The sequence below is a fragment of the Coregonus lavaretus genome, assembly GCF_964263955.1.
Source record: "Coregonus lavaretus genome assembly, chromosome: 36".
In the NCBI taxonomy this organism is placed as follows: domain Eukaryota; kingdom Metazoa; phylum Chordata; class Actinopteri; order Salmoniformes; family Salmonidae; genus Coregonus; species Coregonus lavaretus.
The window spans coordinates 4,461,213-4,475,550 of record NC_140023.1 but is presented as its reverse complement, the minus strand read 5'-3'; the positions used below and the strand labels follow the sequence as shown (position 1 = coordinate 4,475,550).

Sequence of the window (14,338 nt, the reverse complement as noted above, 5' to 3'; positions counted from 1 at the left end):
ATTTGTGTAGACTTCTTAAACAAGAGCGATGCTAAAAACACTCAGGAAATGGGCCTACATAAATAAAGGTAAAATAAAAAAAGGGGCTCCCACTCCCTTTGCTGTGGATTGTAGTCTCCGTATCCTACAAAGGGCAAGTGGAGATAAGGGAATACCCACCCCACCTCAGAATGCGTCTCTCTTTACCACCACAGCAGCTGGGTTTATCATCTACCAGGGCACTGAATCACTTCTGACAATGTATTAGCCTACTTTTATATTGGCACACTAGGTTAGGTATAGCCAAGTACCTCAACTCCACAATGATTTCATCCACAGAGTATAGTCGGGAGACTAGCGTTTTTAAAATTTACCTCCAACTCGCTATGCAGTCAATACTTCATAAATGTACATTCTTAAACCCTTCCAGTGTATCTGTTTGTCCTCTGTTGCGTGCCTTTCTATGTTTGCTTTAATCCATACTTTTTAATTAAATGTTAATCAAATACAACCACCGACTGTTTTCTGGTTGCGATTCAATTGGCACATGCGCATTGTTGCCATGTTAGAGCAACAGAAATGAGGAAACAGTCTGGTTGTATTTTATTAACTTATTAAAGTATGGATTTCAGCACGCAACAACAGAGGATAAAAATAGATACACGGTAAGGGTTTAAGTATTTACATTGTTGAAGTATCGACTGCATTGCGATTCAGTACTTGGCTAGGTTAGGTGCTGTAGTTGCTATGGTGTCAGGTTAATCAGACCTCTGTTTCTTGACAAAAGGTGTGTTCTGTGTGGAACATGTTATGTCATAGTAGGGAGTGTGTTTTGACAGCAAACATACATTGGGTGTTTGTCAATATGTATACTACCGTACTCCACACTCATGCTCCGAGTGCATTCTCAGAGGATGTTCTCTTGAGTCCATTCTTGTGAGTGTATAGAAGGCATAAAACATAACATTTGAGAAGCACTCTCATTCTCCCTACTGTATTACCTCACACATGCTGCACTTCCCCATTCACTGAACCTTCTTGCAGCCAGGACAATGACAATAGACGAAAGAAGATATACACAAATGTTTTACTTCATAATTATCAGCTAGCGTTATGTGAATTGTAATAATCTAGCTAGCCAGCTAGTTAAACAGTCAAAAATGTCCTTAAGCTAATGTAATGCAAGGTGGAAGCCAATTCTTCTTGGGTAGCTAGCTACCAATTCTTCATGGCTAGCAGGCAATATATGAGATGTGAATAGGCAACATTTCATTCCGAAATCTGAGTATTTTCTTTCGCTTCAGCTCAAATAATGGCCACCATTGAGTTCAAGAAATTGTCTTTTTTTTTATGTTGGTGAGTGATATTTCTCGCCATACTTTTCGTTGAAGCTTGCATCGACGCAAGCTTCAATGTGTAGAGGTGGAGTACGCATCCGAGAAGTGCCCTCCGTGCTCCGTTTCGCATACTTTGATTTGAACTCATGCGACCCTCCCGTGCTACAGATTGCATGCTCGGAGCATGGTAGTATGCATATTGAGAAACACCCATTGAGTTCTTCGGCGAAGATAGCAGCAGGTAGAAGATTATCCCACTGCATCTCATGTCGATGCCATGCAAGAGTTCTCCTCCCCATAAAATCAGACACCAACAGGAAGGCCCCCTTCTCATCTCATATTGGCTTGACTAGAGTTAACATGACTTCCATTGCAGTTGCTATACATGTATCCAGCACATCCAACCCGTTTGCTTAATCTACACAGGAAGCCGGTCCGACCCTAGTGCAGCTGTAAGCAAGCAGATCGGATCTGTTGGCTACTGTACATGTAGCCTTTCCACCATTAACTTTCTTTACCACCTCAGACATATGACACGCTTAATGTCGCAGCTCTCATGTTCCCGCTAAGCTGCATGGGTGTGCAGCTCCCCTCGGATTGCCGCACAGAATATCCGCCTGTGCAGAGAAGCATGAGATTGAACATCGCTCACCTTTTCTTGAGTTTTCCCCTTTAGTTAACCCTATCAACGTTTCGCTCTACTGTGGGAGATGGATCAAATCAACACTATTATCCACTTTCAATGTAATATACCGAAACAAACGAACTATGCAAGATTTAGTATGCAAAATTAACTGCAAGAGATTTTCTTGTAGGCAGAGCGCATTGGAGTAGGATTCTATTGCATTGACTGGCACTGCTCAGGCCTGTACTCTACACAGACTGGTGCGTCATAACCAATCAGAGCTGCAGTAGGCCTATATGCCTACATTGAACACCACACATTGGCTGCTGCTGTACGCTTAATGATAGAACAGCTAATTCCATGCAAAAAAATGTATGGGATGCATTTATTCCATTGTTTTTTATGGTAGGCCACTGGTAGGCCTACATTATAATAAAATAGCCTACTTGGTCATGGTTAACTGTAACTTAGTGGGTACAGCTTAATTGTTCACAGTAAACGCGCCGGAAGTTGCACAGAATTTTCACAATGTTTGCGCTCACCAGACCTGAAATTTGCTCAGTGCCATCAAACAAATTAGAGGGAACATTGGTTGTAGGTCATGGTGAGTGTTGGCCTAAATTTAGGGTTCCACAATACACTATTCAAGCGAAGTCATTGCCATAAAGGCCTATAGCTTATGCAGAACAGGTGGACAGAAAATTAAAGCAACTTGGATTTCATTATAGCTAATGTATAATGTCTATTGGTTAAATTTTAGGTGTACTTCAACGCTGGAACCTAGACACAAGAGGTAACTGGTCTGAAACTGGTCTAATCTGAATAATCCTCAGATTGGAATAATCAATGTAAAACATTCATTTTGTAATATGAAAATATATTACTGGCTTTTGATGAGTGAATGCTTGATCTTTTTTTGAATGATTGGACAATGGTATTCAGAACCATTGTTGATGATTGCAACTTGTGATTTTCAATTGTTACATTCATGATCATTGAATCAACCAAGTATGATTTATGTTTTGTTTCTGGCCTACTGAAATATTCCAAGACATCTTAATCTACAGGCTATTGAGAATATTGTGAAATTGTGGTGATCTGGCTGAAATAGGCTTGAAATGACTCAAATTGGGAGATTTATGCAATTAAACATGTCACATTTTGATTAAATGGTCTTGATTTGAATTTGTGCTCTTTCTATGTTTTTGCCAACTCTCACCTAATGCTCTGCTAAGTCAATGATATTAAGCCTATGTCTCAAACAGTCCTAAAAGCTGGAATCAAGGATTGAAATAAGGAATACAGTTTTCAAAAATGGGCTATGTTGTCTCATTCAATACGCTAGACAAGAGCCTGAACCACATTTTTGCGGCTTCGTTTAGAAATGTGATAAGATTATTGCCATGAACATTTGTGTAATATTTGCCATGTGGCTTGTCCATTGGCCATGTCCATTGACTAGATTGACTGACAGCTATTCCTGTCTTGTATGCTATAAGCTGCCTGTACAGAGAGGGTGTCCGCAATGTGTCCCACTGTTAGTATCTGGTTCACATTATTGTGGTCTTGCTTGAAAAACGTTCTACCCAGGCATTTTGTTTTATTTCCTCTTCTCAACTACTGGCATTGTCAATTTCACACTGCTACCGTCTCTCTTTCAGATGAAAATTTTCTTCCTCCTGCTCCGCTTCAACCTCTGATGCAATTTCCAAAAGGCAAGTTCTCTTTGCTGGCTGTGTCTTTGCCCTCCTGCATCTTCTTTTTCAGTTCATTCCTTTATACCTGAATTACATTTTGACTGTCTGTGAAATGCATGCCAAGTTCGTTAAGGAATCGTTTTCATAGTATTTGCATTTGAGTAACTTTGAAAGTAGCTATAAAAAAAGGGTGTTCTTTTATTTGTATGATCATGTATTGTGAATCCCTGTGACCAAAGTCCACTTACAGTAGACCCTAGATATGACAGAAGAAACTAACTTTATAGTTACAAATTCATAAGACGTTTAGAAGTGATGATTCCCCTCATTGATTGCGCCCATGTTAAGTGACTAAATTGACACATTACACAAGGATTGGCTAAGAAGAATAAAACATCTTCATAACTGGTTTTGCATCTTTTGGCATGCCAGACGATACCTCTGAGATATATCTGATGGGAATCACCACTTCACCTCTGCAGAATGCTGGAAGGGCTTGCCTGGCATGGCTTGCTAGCACTGAAGGAATGGAGTGTGTCTTGATGTATTGCATTTTCCCTCTCTACTCAAGAACTTGGGCAGATGGGTGATTCCCCTGCTCCCATCTCCCCCCTCTCTCCTCTTCACTCTCCTGACTCACTGGAGGACCTCTCTTTGTCAGAGTCCCCAAATCCAACATCCGCTCCATTGGGCTTCTCTTCTTGGCCTTCTACTGAGCCTCCCAAAATGCCGACCAAGGATATTCCTTGTGATGAAGAGGGTAACACCAGATTAGGCTTTATTAAGAACGATGAGGATACCGTGAAAGGGTTAGAAGCTGCTACCTACACTCAAAGTAAACATGATCAAAACATTTGCTCGGAGAGAGATGTAAGGCCCAAGTCTCTGTGTGAAGACAGTGGGGTTGTCTCTCCCGAAGAGCAGATTTGTAGCTCAGTCAGGTCTACTACTCCTTCCCAGTCCCCCAAAAATCCCCAGATGACCCCTGAATCTGACATCGCACCTGCCTCCTCTACCCCAACAGAGCACTGGGATTCTCCATTCCTAGCTTCTCAAGACAACACCAGGGCCTCCATGAATATGTTCTCCAAGGACTCAGCCTCCAGAGGCTCCTCTGGGTATGCGCCAGATATGCTTGGCCAACCAGATGATGACTTAATGTTTGAGGTGAAGAAGAATCCATTCCAGGGCTTCTCCCCTGTAGCAGATGCAGGGTTCTCCCATTTTGGGGATACCACTTCTGACAGCCGGGCAGCTAAAATGTCTGAGAGTCCCACCCCAGACCTGGTCCAGTATGGCCAGGCTGGAGACTCCCAAGATGGCAGCCCACCGTCATATTATGATGAGACAAAAACTTACGAGTCTGTCAAGATGGCTGCGGACTCGCTCATGGAGCCACTCAATCAGATCTCAACCACCCCAAAAGAGAGCGAAGACTCTGCACCTCCACCATCTCTCCCAGATATCTTAAAGCCCTTCCCTCTGAACCCTGACAAAGTTGACTCTGGCTCTTCTGAAGGAAGCACTGAGCCGAGCCCTGCTCCTGTCCGGAAGATTGTAGAGTCACCCACTCTCCCCGTCACTCTGTCAGCCACAAATCCCTTTGCTTTCGATTCCAAAGCTTTACTGCTGAAGGAGCTGACTGAGGAGACTGAAGCAAGATTAGCGGTGAAGACTGAAGATGATAAAGGCTTTAGTGCCTTTGACCTTGTAAAGGAGGCAGAGACCACACCCCCGAGCAAAGAACCTGTCCAGATAGAACAAAAAGATTGGATGTTTTCCAGTCAAGATTCACCCAAAACAGTGAAGAAATTAGAGCCTCTTAATATCCAGACTAGAAAGACCCCTGAAGATTCTGATTCCGAGAGTCCCTCCGCAGACTCGCTGTCCCCTGTTCTGGAGGCAATGGCCAAGAATCCTGCAAGTTTCCAGGTGGAGACTGAGAAGAATGACATGAAAGTGGAAGAGCCAGAGGCAGCAGAAGAGATCTCTGAGCCGGATGTCTCCTCAGAAGAGTTTGAGTTTGTCGAACGGCCCCCCAGGGGTGTGATGGATGAGTTTCTAGAAACGTTCGATGGCGCCAAGTTTGCCAAGGCACCAGAGCTTAGTATGGATGATGATGATGAAGATGACATGAGCTTTGGGCTGAAGGATGTGGCGTCTGCAAATGTAGCCCCAGAAGTTCAGGAAGAAGTTCCCAGTCAGAGCTCTTACCTCCTACTTACCCAGAAGGGTAAGGCGGACCTGGAGAAGGATGATATCAACGAGCCCGCGTCTCAGGCCCCTCTCATCCACTCGCCTGTTCGCAAACCGGAGATGCTCGCTAAGGACACAGAGGGCCCCAAAACTGCTCAGATGCCCAACCTGAGCACAGAAGCAGGTAATTTCCGCATGGAAGTTCGTCACCATTGGTGCATCATCATTTCACTCTCCTTGGTCGTCGTTTAGCTCCGCCCATAACTCATTTTTCTCCCATGCACAGTTTTCACTTCTTTTACATCACCTTTCTCTGCCTCGTCCCTTTTTACATTTTTATTAACCATTATAATTGTGTGTGTGCATGTGTTGGCATGAGATGGGTTTCATGGTCTTGGTTTTCATATTCAGTAGTTAATTCCCCCTCCACCTCCCCATTAGTACATTTCAGTGTCTTAATTCTTGTCATTGTATTTTGCAATCTATCCTCTTGATGAGGTAAGTACAGAATTAATTTCTCATGACTTCACAGAAATTGAATACAAATGGGCAATGGGGGGTTTTATGTTACAAAGAGATTACGTTAGAAGGGCATTGAAACCACACAGAATATATTTCTAGGAAGTGACCTAGCAGTGTATAATCCCATACCAAGGTATAGCATACATTTCAGCCATCTAGTAATATTTGAGTGCCTGTCATTTACATTTATAGACCTAGAGCTTGTGAACACCCATTTTTCATAATACTCCTGGTATGAAAATGAACTGATCTACAATAATTAACTTAGCTTCTGGCCAATGGGTGTGAATGGGACTACATAGGGCCTGGTAAGAACTGCCTCTCACATGGGGTAGTCACTAGTTAACACAGCCACAAAGTCATAATTATGGCCAAACACCCATTTCTACAATTTGGCTTCTTAAAATTTTATTTTAAATTGAACCTTATACTTAACCTTAAATTAAGCTGTTTTTTTTGTAGCTAATTTTGACTTTGTGGGTGTGTTATCTAGTGGAAATCTCTCACATGGACCAGGGCGTGGCAGTTAGCAGGCCTACCTTTGTCTTGCTCACCCCCCAGTGGTTCTAGTTTGCCCAGAGCTTTTTGCTGTGTGGAATTAGATTACCTCTGTCTGCAGTCTGGTTTTAGCCCTTACTGAAAATAACCAGAGATATGAAGCTGAAATTGTACACCTCCTTATAGGCCCCTATAGCTTTTAAGGCCACATGTGGATGAAACCAGCTCAGTGAAAGGGGCAGTGTTATAGCACAACATGTCTATATATTTAGTAAGGCTTACCGTACTGAGGCAGTGCCCTTCTGATCTAGTGCTCTAGTACATTTATTTATTTTTTGCATGATTGCCTGAGAGAACATTATAATTTTTTTGCAGTTAAGATGAAAGCTTAGCCTAAGTATTTTAAAGATGAATGGCTTAGTTGTACCTTGCTGGTTATTCACCCAGTGATGCCACCGATATCAGTAGAGTGCAGATATTTATTTATCTGATTGGGACATTGCTCTGAGCCAGGCTGGTGGGCCCCAAGACAGTGTGAGAGGAATCTCCCCGCTAAAAAAAGTATCTGCCTGCATTGCGACACCAGCCGATGAAGAATATAGCTTGTCTGCAAGTGTTCCCTTATTTGGTCGACCGGATATGCAAAACCATCTGAAACATCACCACCCCTGACATCTCATTCGCAAAACCCCCTTAGTGAGATTGTGGGTTGTTTGAATCCACATAGATCTGTAGTGACCGACCACACTGTATGATTAATCATTCACCCATCTTCTTTCTTCAGTAAGACTACACCCTTATTCTAGAAAAATGAACCTTGTACGGTACCACCTATTGTCTCTAGTGCTGAGCATGAATATACATTGGGGAGCTGTGACCCATTTGTCAACTCTCTGAAAGACTTGCTAAAAACACTAACACAATATGAATAATTTGAAATTATAATGAAGTGTAAACCTAGGCAGGCATTTAAAAGAAATGAGGGAGGTGCCCTCTAGTGGACTAATACAACAATCACAATTTTCTCATGTGATTTACGACTACTGATGAGGGTTGATTTAAGAGATGACCAGATGTGTTAATTGTTTGGCTGATTTGATGATATGATACAGTTTATGAAGATGGCCTTGATCAACACTATTGAATAATATTCAATTCATAATTTAAGCGCATTCTGCCCAGATTCTACCCAGTGCATGAGATTAGGTCTCCCGAGTGGCGCAGTGGTCTAAGGCACTGCATCGCAGTGCTAGCTGTGCCACTAGAGATCCTGGTTCGAATTCCAGGCGCCGTCTTTTAAATGACTAAAATGTAAATGTAATTAGATTATGGACCATTTGAATTGGTTAATGTAGCATAACTTTAAACATTTTGAGGCCATTCAGAGGGCTTCTTTTATTTTATTAACAGTACTCACTGTAGTCTAGGGATTATCTATCTAATCTATGCGTTTGTATAACTACAGAGAACGTTAGGTGGGTATACGCCATATCCATTATGTATAACAATAGAGAAATCATGCACAAAGTAGCCTACACAATCGCAAAACATGTGAAATACACTGTATACAAAAGTATGTGGACACCCCTTCAAATTAGTGCTGAAGCGCGTAGCGCGTAAAAATCGTCTGTCCTCGGTTGCAACACTCATTACCGAGTTCCTGCACACAAGCCTAAGCTCACCATGCAATGCCAAGCGTTGGCTGGAGTGGTGTAAAGCTTGCCGCCATTGGACTCTGGAGCAGTGGAAACACGTTCTCTGGAGTAATGAATCTTCACCATCTGGCAGTCCGAAGGATGAATCTGTGTTTGGCGGATGCCAGGAGAACGCTACCTGCACGAATGCATGGTGCCAACTGTGACGTTTGGTGTAGGAGGAATAATGGTCTGGGGCTGTTTTTCATGGTTTGGGCTAGGCCCCTTAGTTCCAGTGAAGGGACATCTCAACACTACACCATACAATGAATTACATTCTAGACTATTCTGTGCTTCCATCTTTGTGGCAACAGTTTGAGGAAGGCCCTTTCCTGTTTCAGCATGACAATGCCCCTGTGCACAAAGCGAGGTCCATACAGAAATGGTTTGTCGAGATCGGTGTGGAAGATCTTGACTGGCCTGCACAGAGCCCTGACCTCAACCCCATCAAACACCTTTGGGATGAATTGGAACGTAGACTGCGAGCCAGGCGTAATCGGCCAACATCAGTGCCCGACCTCACTAATGCTCTTGTGGCTGAATAGAAGCAAGTGCTCGCAGCAATGTTCCAACATCTAGTGGAAAGCCATAGCAGAAGAGTCCATGATTTTGGAATGAGATGTTCGACCAATGTTATTTTCTTTTCTTTTTTCTTTTACATTGTTTGCAAACTGATATGTGACGTATTAATGCCAAAATAACATGCAAAACAGCCCCCCCCCCCCCACCTAAAAAGGTGCTGCCCCACTTGCCCTGAATGACGGGTCACCACTGAACTTATATCTATCAGTAAATGCTAACTAAGGCAACAATGGGTATGCAAACCAGGTATTGAAAAGGTTTGGTCAGGAGTCTTGGTTGAATCTTTGTGATGCAGTCATCATGCACTGTTTGAATTAAAATGTAACAGCTTTCCCAAAAAACCTTACCAATTAAATGTTGACTGCAAAGTAGGCCTACCTGGCAGAACGATATGATGATTTTCTATCAATCGGGAGTGCATTTGTTTTGCAAACTGCCATCACATGTACACTGTAGGCCTACATTGTTGTACAGAAACACTGCTAGCCAAACGGTCTCTTGCTAGGTGTGCAACTGAATTAAAGGAAAACTACACCCTCCCAAAAATGATTTACATTTTTCCCAGACCTAAAAAAGGGTCTATATGGTTTAAGCATTGTTGTGGATTTAGAACATCCAATTTGTTGTTTTTGTCTAAAGTGTGATTTTGAGTGAACCTGAAAAAACTGAAGGAAAACTTATATCATTTTTCACACAGGGCAACTTTCCTTCGCCAGGCTGGCAGTTTTTAGGATTGTTTTTGCTCCAGGCGCCACTGGGTGGAGTCATCTACTCACTGCTTTGTCATATGTGGTGGTGAGGGGAGGGATAAACACGTGTACATTTGCGCAAGGGGAGGGAGAGTATCTATCTGGGAGATAGGGGGGAGGGAGGCGGGGGAAGTTTCTAGCTGCTGCGTCAGAGCATTAGGCGTTCTCTGTGCCAGCAGACAGTCCGCTGACCTCAGTCCTACACCCTGAGAGAAGGGGTGAGAGGGAGGGAAAGAGACACAGAGAAAGGAAGAGCGAGACAAGGAACACTGCAGTTGTCTAACAGGAGGAAGGTTTGGTTGTCCCCCCCATCTTCCACCTCGGTCCCCGCACCCCACCCGCCTGTAGCCCAACACACTGTCTGGAATGCCCTGCTGATACCTACACAGCGGCTCTATCATGGAAAACGGAAAAACAGAAAACGGAGACTCCCAGCCTCCGCCACAGTGGAAAGACAAGGGTATCTTCTTCCTTATTTTACTGTTGTGGCAACCTTTTCTAAATTTGTTTTTTAGCAGTGATTGCTGGGTTCTATAGTCAGATTTCATTTGTGAAATGAAAAGTAGTCAATTTGTTTTTAGATGGTGGTTATTAAACAATGCGCAGGTATTGTGGACATTCGTAGGATGTTATTGGTAATGACTTTGGTAGTTTTGACTGGGTTGTTGGAGGTTGATTGTCCCATCCAATCATGCATATCATTTGCTCTATGAATGAGTAGCCGTCCGTAAATGGATAACTGATTGTTGGTAGAGGCACTCTTAAAATGCTTATTTTTTTTCTATAATTTTCTCTGGATTGCTGGCAGATGACCTTTGGTCAGAGTAGCGCTGACGGGAGTAAGTCTGTCCAAAGGTGCATGGTGGAAAGAGGGGCGTTGAGCTAAAGTGAGATTACATTGTCTAATGATTCCATGCAGCCTGGAGTTGACACCACTGCCTGGTCAGCTACTACCAGTGCACCAGGAGTCTCTTCCCCAGGGGTCTCTCTAACCCCTCTGACAAAAGTGCTTCTGAATGCAGGGCCAGCCTTCAGCCCTACAGTTTGCTGATGAGGTGTTTAGAAAGGTGTATAGAAGTCAATTGTTCAGCATGTGCAAAACTGGTCAGATTCACATTTAACCTAGATGGCAAGCACCAGAGGATCCATGTGGCTTATGGCAGAAGAGAGGTCTTCTGGTGTTTTCCAGGCCCAGCTGTAGCCATCTGCTTTCAGATCAGACTGGGACATGGGTTGCCTGAGCATCACACTGGTGCTGTGGCTGTGCTCACTTCTGCTGATTGTCATGTGTGCTGCTGCCGTTGCATCATTCTGGGATGGGACTCCGCACGCATTGCAACAAAGGGCATTGTGTTCAAAGGGCCTCTGTGCCAACTCTATTTGACTAAATGGTATGTCATCCATTCTCGCAATTACTATCTGGCTGAGCATGAAAGAGGCACTTGGCCACTATCGGATAGGGTAATGACAGTGTAGTAGTTAGTTTTAGTAGGCAAGGATAGGTAGCCTGACGACTCGTACTGTAGTCTGAGACTGCCGTCATTGAAGTCGATTGTGGTGATGAGGGGCACGAGGTGTGTTTTGCAAAACAAAGTCATCCGCGATTGGATCGTCTCCAACCGATCAGAGTATCAAACCCAATTGCTAATTTTCAAACCGTCTCATTACCCACGTGTGTTCTGGCTCTGGCCCAACCCATCGGTTTCTGGATCAATCAGAGGGCCCGAATGCCTTCGCATTCTGTGAAGGGTCGAGTAGGTACTCCGATCCAGACTCCCTTGGGCGTGGAGTAGCCAAAGACAGTACGGTATGAAGATGGGCAGAAACTGCTTCTCCAATATAAATCCTTGATCACAATTGTAGGCGATGTCATGGCAACGTTAGCTAGCAAAGCTCATGTGTAGAAACACGTCATCGGGTCTTTTATTTTTTTTTATTTATTTCACCTTTATTTAACCAGGTAAACCAGTTGAGAACAGGTTCTCATTTACAACTGTGACCTGGCCAAGACAAAGCAAAGTAGTGCAACAAAAAACAACACAGAGTTACATATGGGGTAAAAAAAAATAAACATAAAGTCAGAGATACAACAGAAAATATATATACAGTGTGTGCAAATGTAGCAAGTTATGGAGGTAAGGCAATAAATAGGCTGTAGTGCAGAATAATTACAATAGTATTAACACTGGAATGCTAGATGTGCAAGAGATTATGTGCAAATAGAGATAATGGGGTGCAAAAGAGCAAATTAAATAACAATATAGGGATGAGGTAGTTGGGTGGGCTAATTTCAGATGGGCTGTGTACAGGTGCAGTGATCGGTAAGGTGCTCTGACAACTGATGCTTAAAGTTATTGAGGGAGATAAGAGTCTCCAGCTTCAGAGATTTTTGCAATTCGTTCCAGTCATTGGCAGCAGAGAACTGGAAGGAATGGCGGCCAAAGGAGGTGTTGGCTTTGGGAATGACCAGTGAGATATACCTGCTGGAGCGCAGACTACGGGTGGGTGCTGCTATGGTGACCAATGAGCTAAGATAAGGCGGGGATTTGCCTAGCAGTGATTTATAGATGGCCTGGAGCCAGTGGGTTTGACGACGAACATGTAGTGAGGACCAGCCAACAAGAGCGTACAGGTCACAGTGGTGGGTAGTGTATGGGGCTTTGGAGACAAAACGGATGGCACTGTGATAGACTACATCCAATTTGCTGAGTAGAGTGTTGGAGGCTATTTTATAAATGACATCGCCGAAGTCAAGGATCGGTAGGATAGTCAGTTTTACGAGGGCATGTTTGGCAGCATGAGTGAAGGAGGCTTTGTTGCGAAATAGGAAGCCGATCCTAGATTTAACTTTGGATTGGAGATTCTTTATGTGAGTCTGGAAGTTGAGTTTACAGTCTAACCAGACACCTAGGTATTTGTAGTTGTCCACATACTCTAGGTCAGATCCGTCGAGAGTGGTGATTCTAGTCGGGTGGGCGGGTGCTAGCAGCGTTCGATTGAAAAGCATGCATTTAGTTTTACTAGTGTTTAAGAGCAGTTGAAGGCTACTGAAGGATTGTTGTATGGCATTGAAGCTCGTTTGGAGGTTTGTTAACACAGTGTCCAATGAAGGGCCAGATGTATACAAAATGGTGTCGTCTGCGTAGAGGTGGATCTGAGAGTCACCAGCAGCAAGAGCGACATCATTGATATACACGGAGAAAAGTGTCGGCCCAAGAATTGAACCCTGTGGCACCCCCATAGAGACTGCCATAGGTCCAGACAACAGGCCCTCCGATTTGACACACTGAACTCTATCTGAGAAGTAGTTGGTGAACCAGGCGAGGCAGTCATTTGAGAAACCAAGGCTATTTAGTCTGCCAATAAGAATGCGGTGGTTGACAGAGTCGAAAGCCTTGGCCAGGTCGATGAAGACGGCTGCACAGTACTGTCTATTATCAATCGCGGTTATAATATCGTTTAGGACCTTGAGCGTGGCTGAAGTGCACCCGTGACCAGCTCGGAAACCAGATTGCATAGCGGAGAAGGTACGGTGGTATTCGAAATGGTCGATGATCTGTTTATTAACTTGGCTTTCGAAAACTTTCGAAAGGCAGGGCAGGATGGATATAGGTCTGTAGCAGTTTGGATCTAGAGTGTCACCCCCTTTGAAGAGGGGGATGACCGCGGCAGCTTTCCAATCTCTGGGGATCTCAGACGTTATGAAAGAGAGGTTGAACAGACTAGTAATAGCGGTTGCGACAATTTCGGCGGCTAGTTTTAGGAAGAAAGGGTCCAGATTGTCTAGCCCAGCTGATTTGTAGGGGTCCAGATTTTGCAGCGCTTTCAAAACATCAGCTGTCTGAATTTGTGTGAAGGAGAAGCGGGGTGGGCATGGGCAAGTTGCAGCAGAGGGTGCAGAGTTGGTGGCCGGGTTAGTGGTAGCCAGATGGAAAGCATGGCCAGCTGTAGCAAAATGCTTGTTGAAATTCTCGATTATTGTAGATTTATCGGTGGTGATAGTGTTTCCTAGCCTCAGTGCAGTGGGCAGCTGGGAGGAAGTGCTCTTATTCTCCATGGACTTTACAGTGTCCCAAAACTTTTTGGAGTTAGTGCTACAGGATGCAAATTTCTGTTTGAAAAAGTTAGCCTTTGCTTTCCTGACTGCTTGTGTATATTGGTTCCTAACTTCCCTGAAAAGTTGCATATCGCGGGGGCTATTTGATGCTAATGCTGTACGCCACAGGATGTTTTTGTGCTGGTCAAGGGCAGTCAAGTCTGAGGAGAACCAGGGGCTATATCGGTTCTTAGTTCTGTATTTTTTGAAAGGGGCATGTTTATTTAAGATTGAGAGGAAATTACTTTTAAGGAACAACCAGGCATCCTCTACTGACGGAATGAGATCTATATCCATCCAGGATACCTGGGCCAGGTCAATTAGGAAGGCCTCCTCGCTAAAGTGTTTTAGGGAGCGTTTGAC

The 14,338-nt window shown here is 43.8% G+C and overlaps 1 protein-coding gene across 2 annotated transcripts in view; it reads left to right on the top strand.

The window, feature by feature from the left end:
• LOC311111014 (uncharacterized protein) overlaps window positions 1-14,338 on the top strand; it is a 28,973-nt gene that overhangs the window by 1,906 nt on the left and 12,729 nt on the right. Inside the window, exons 2-4 of one of the 2 annotated variants that reach the window (XM_084153699.1) lie at window positions 2,702-2,734; window positions 3,603-3,656; window positions 4,210-6,018. In XM_084153699.1, coding sequence (XP_084009825.1) covers window positions 2,702-2,734; window positions 3,603-3,656; window positions 4,210-6,018 — 1,896 coding nt within the window. The remainder of the gene's footprint in view (window positions 1-2,701; window positions 2,735-3,602; window positions 3,657-4,209; window positions 6,019-14,338) is intronic. The other variant, XM_084153700.1, reaches the window with a different exon arrangement.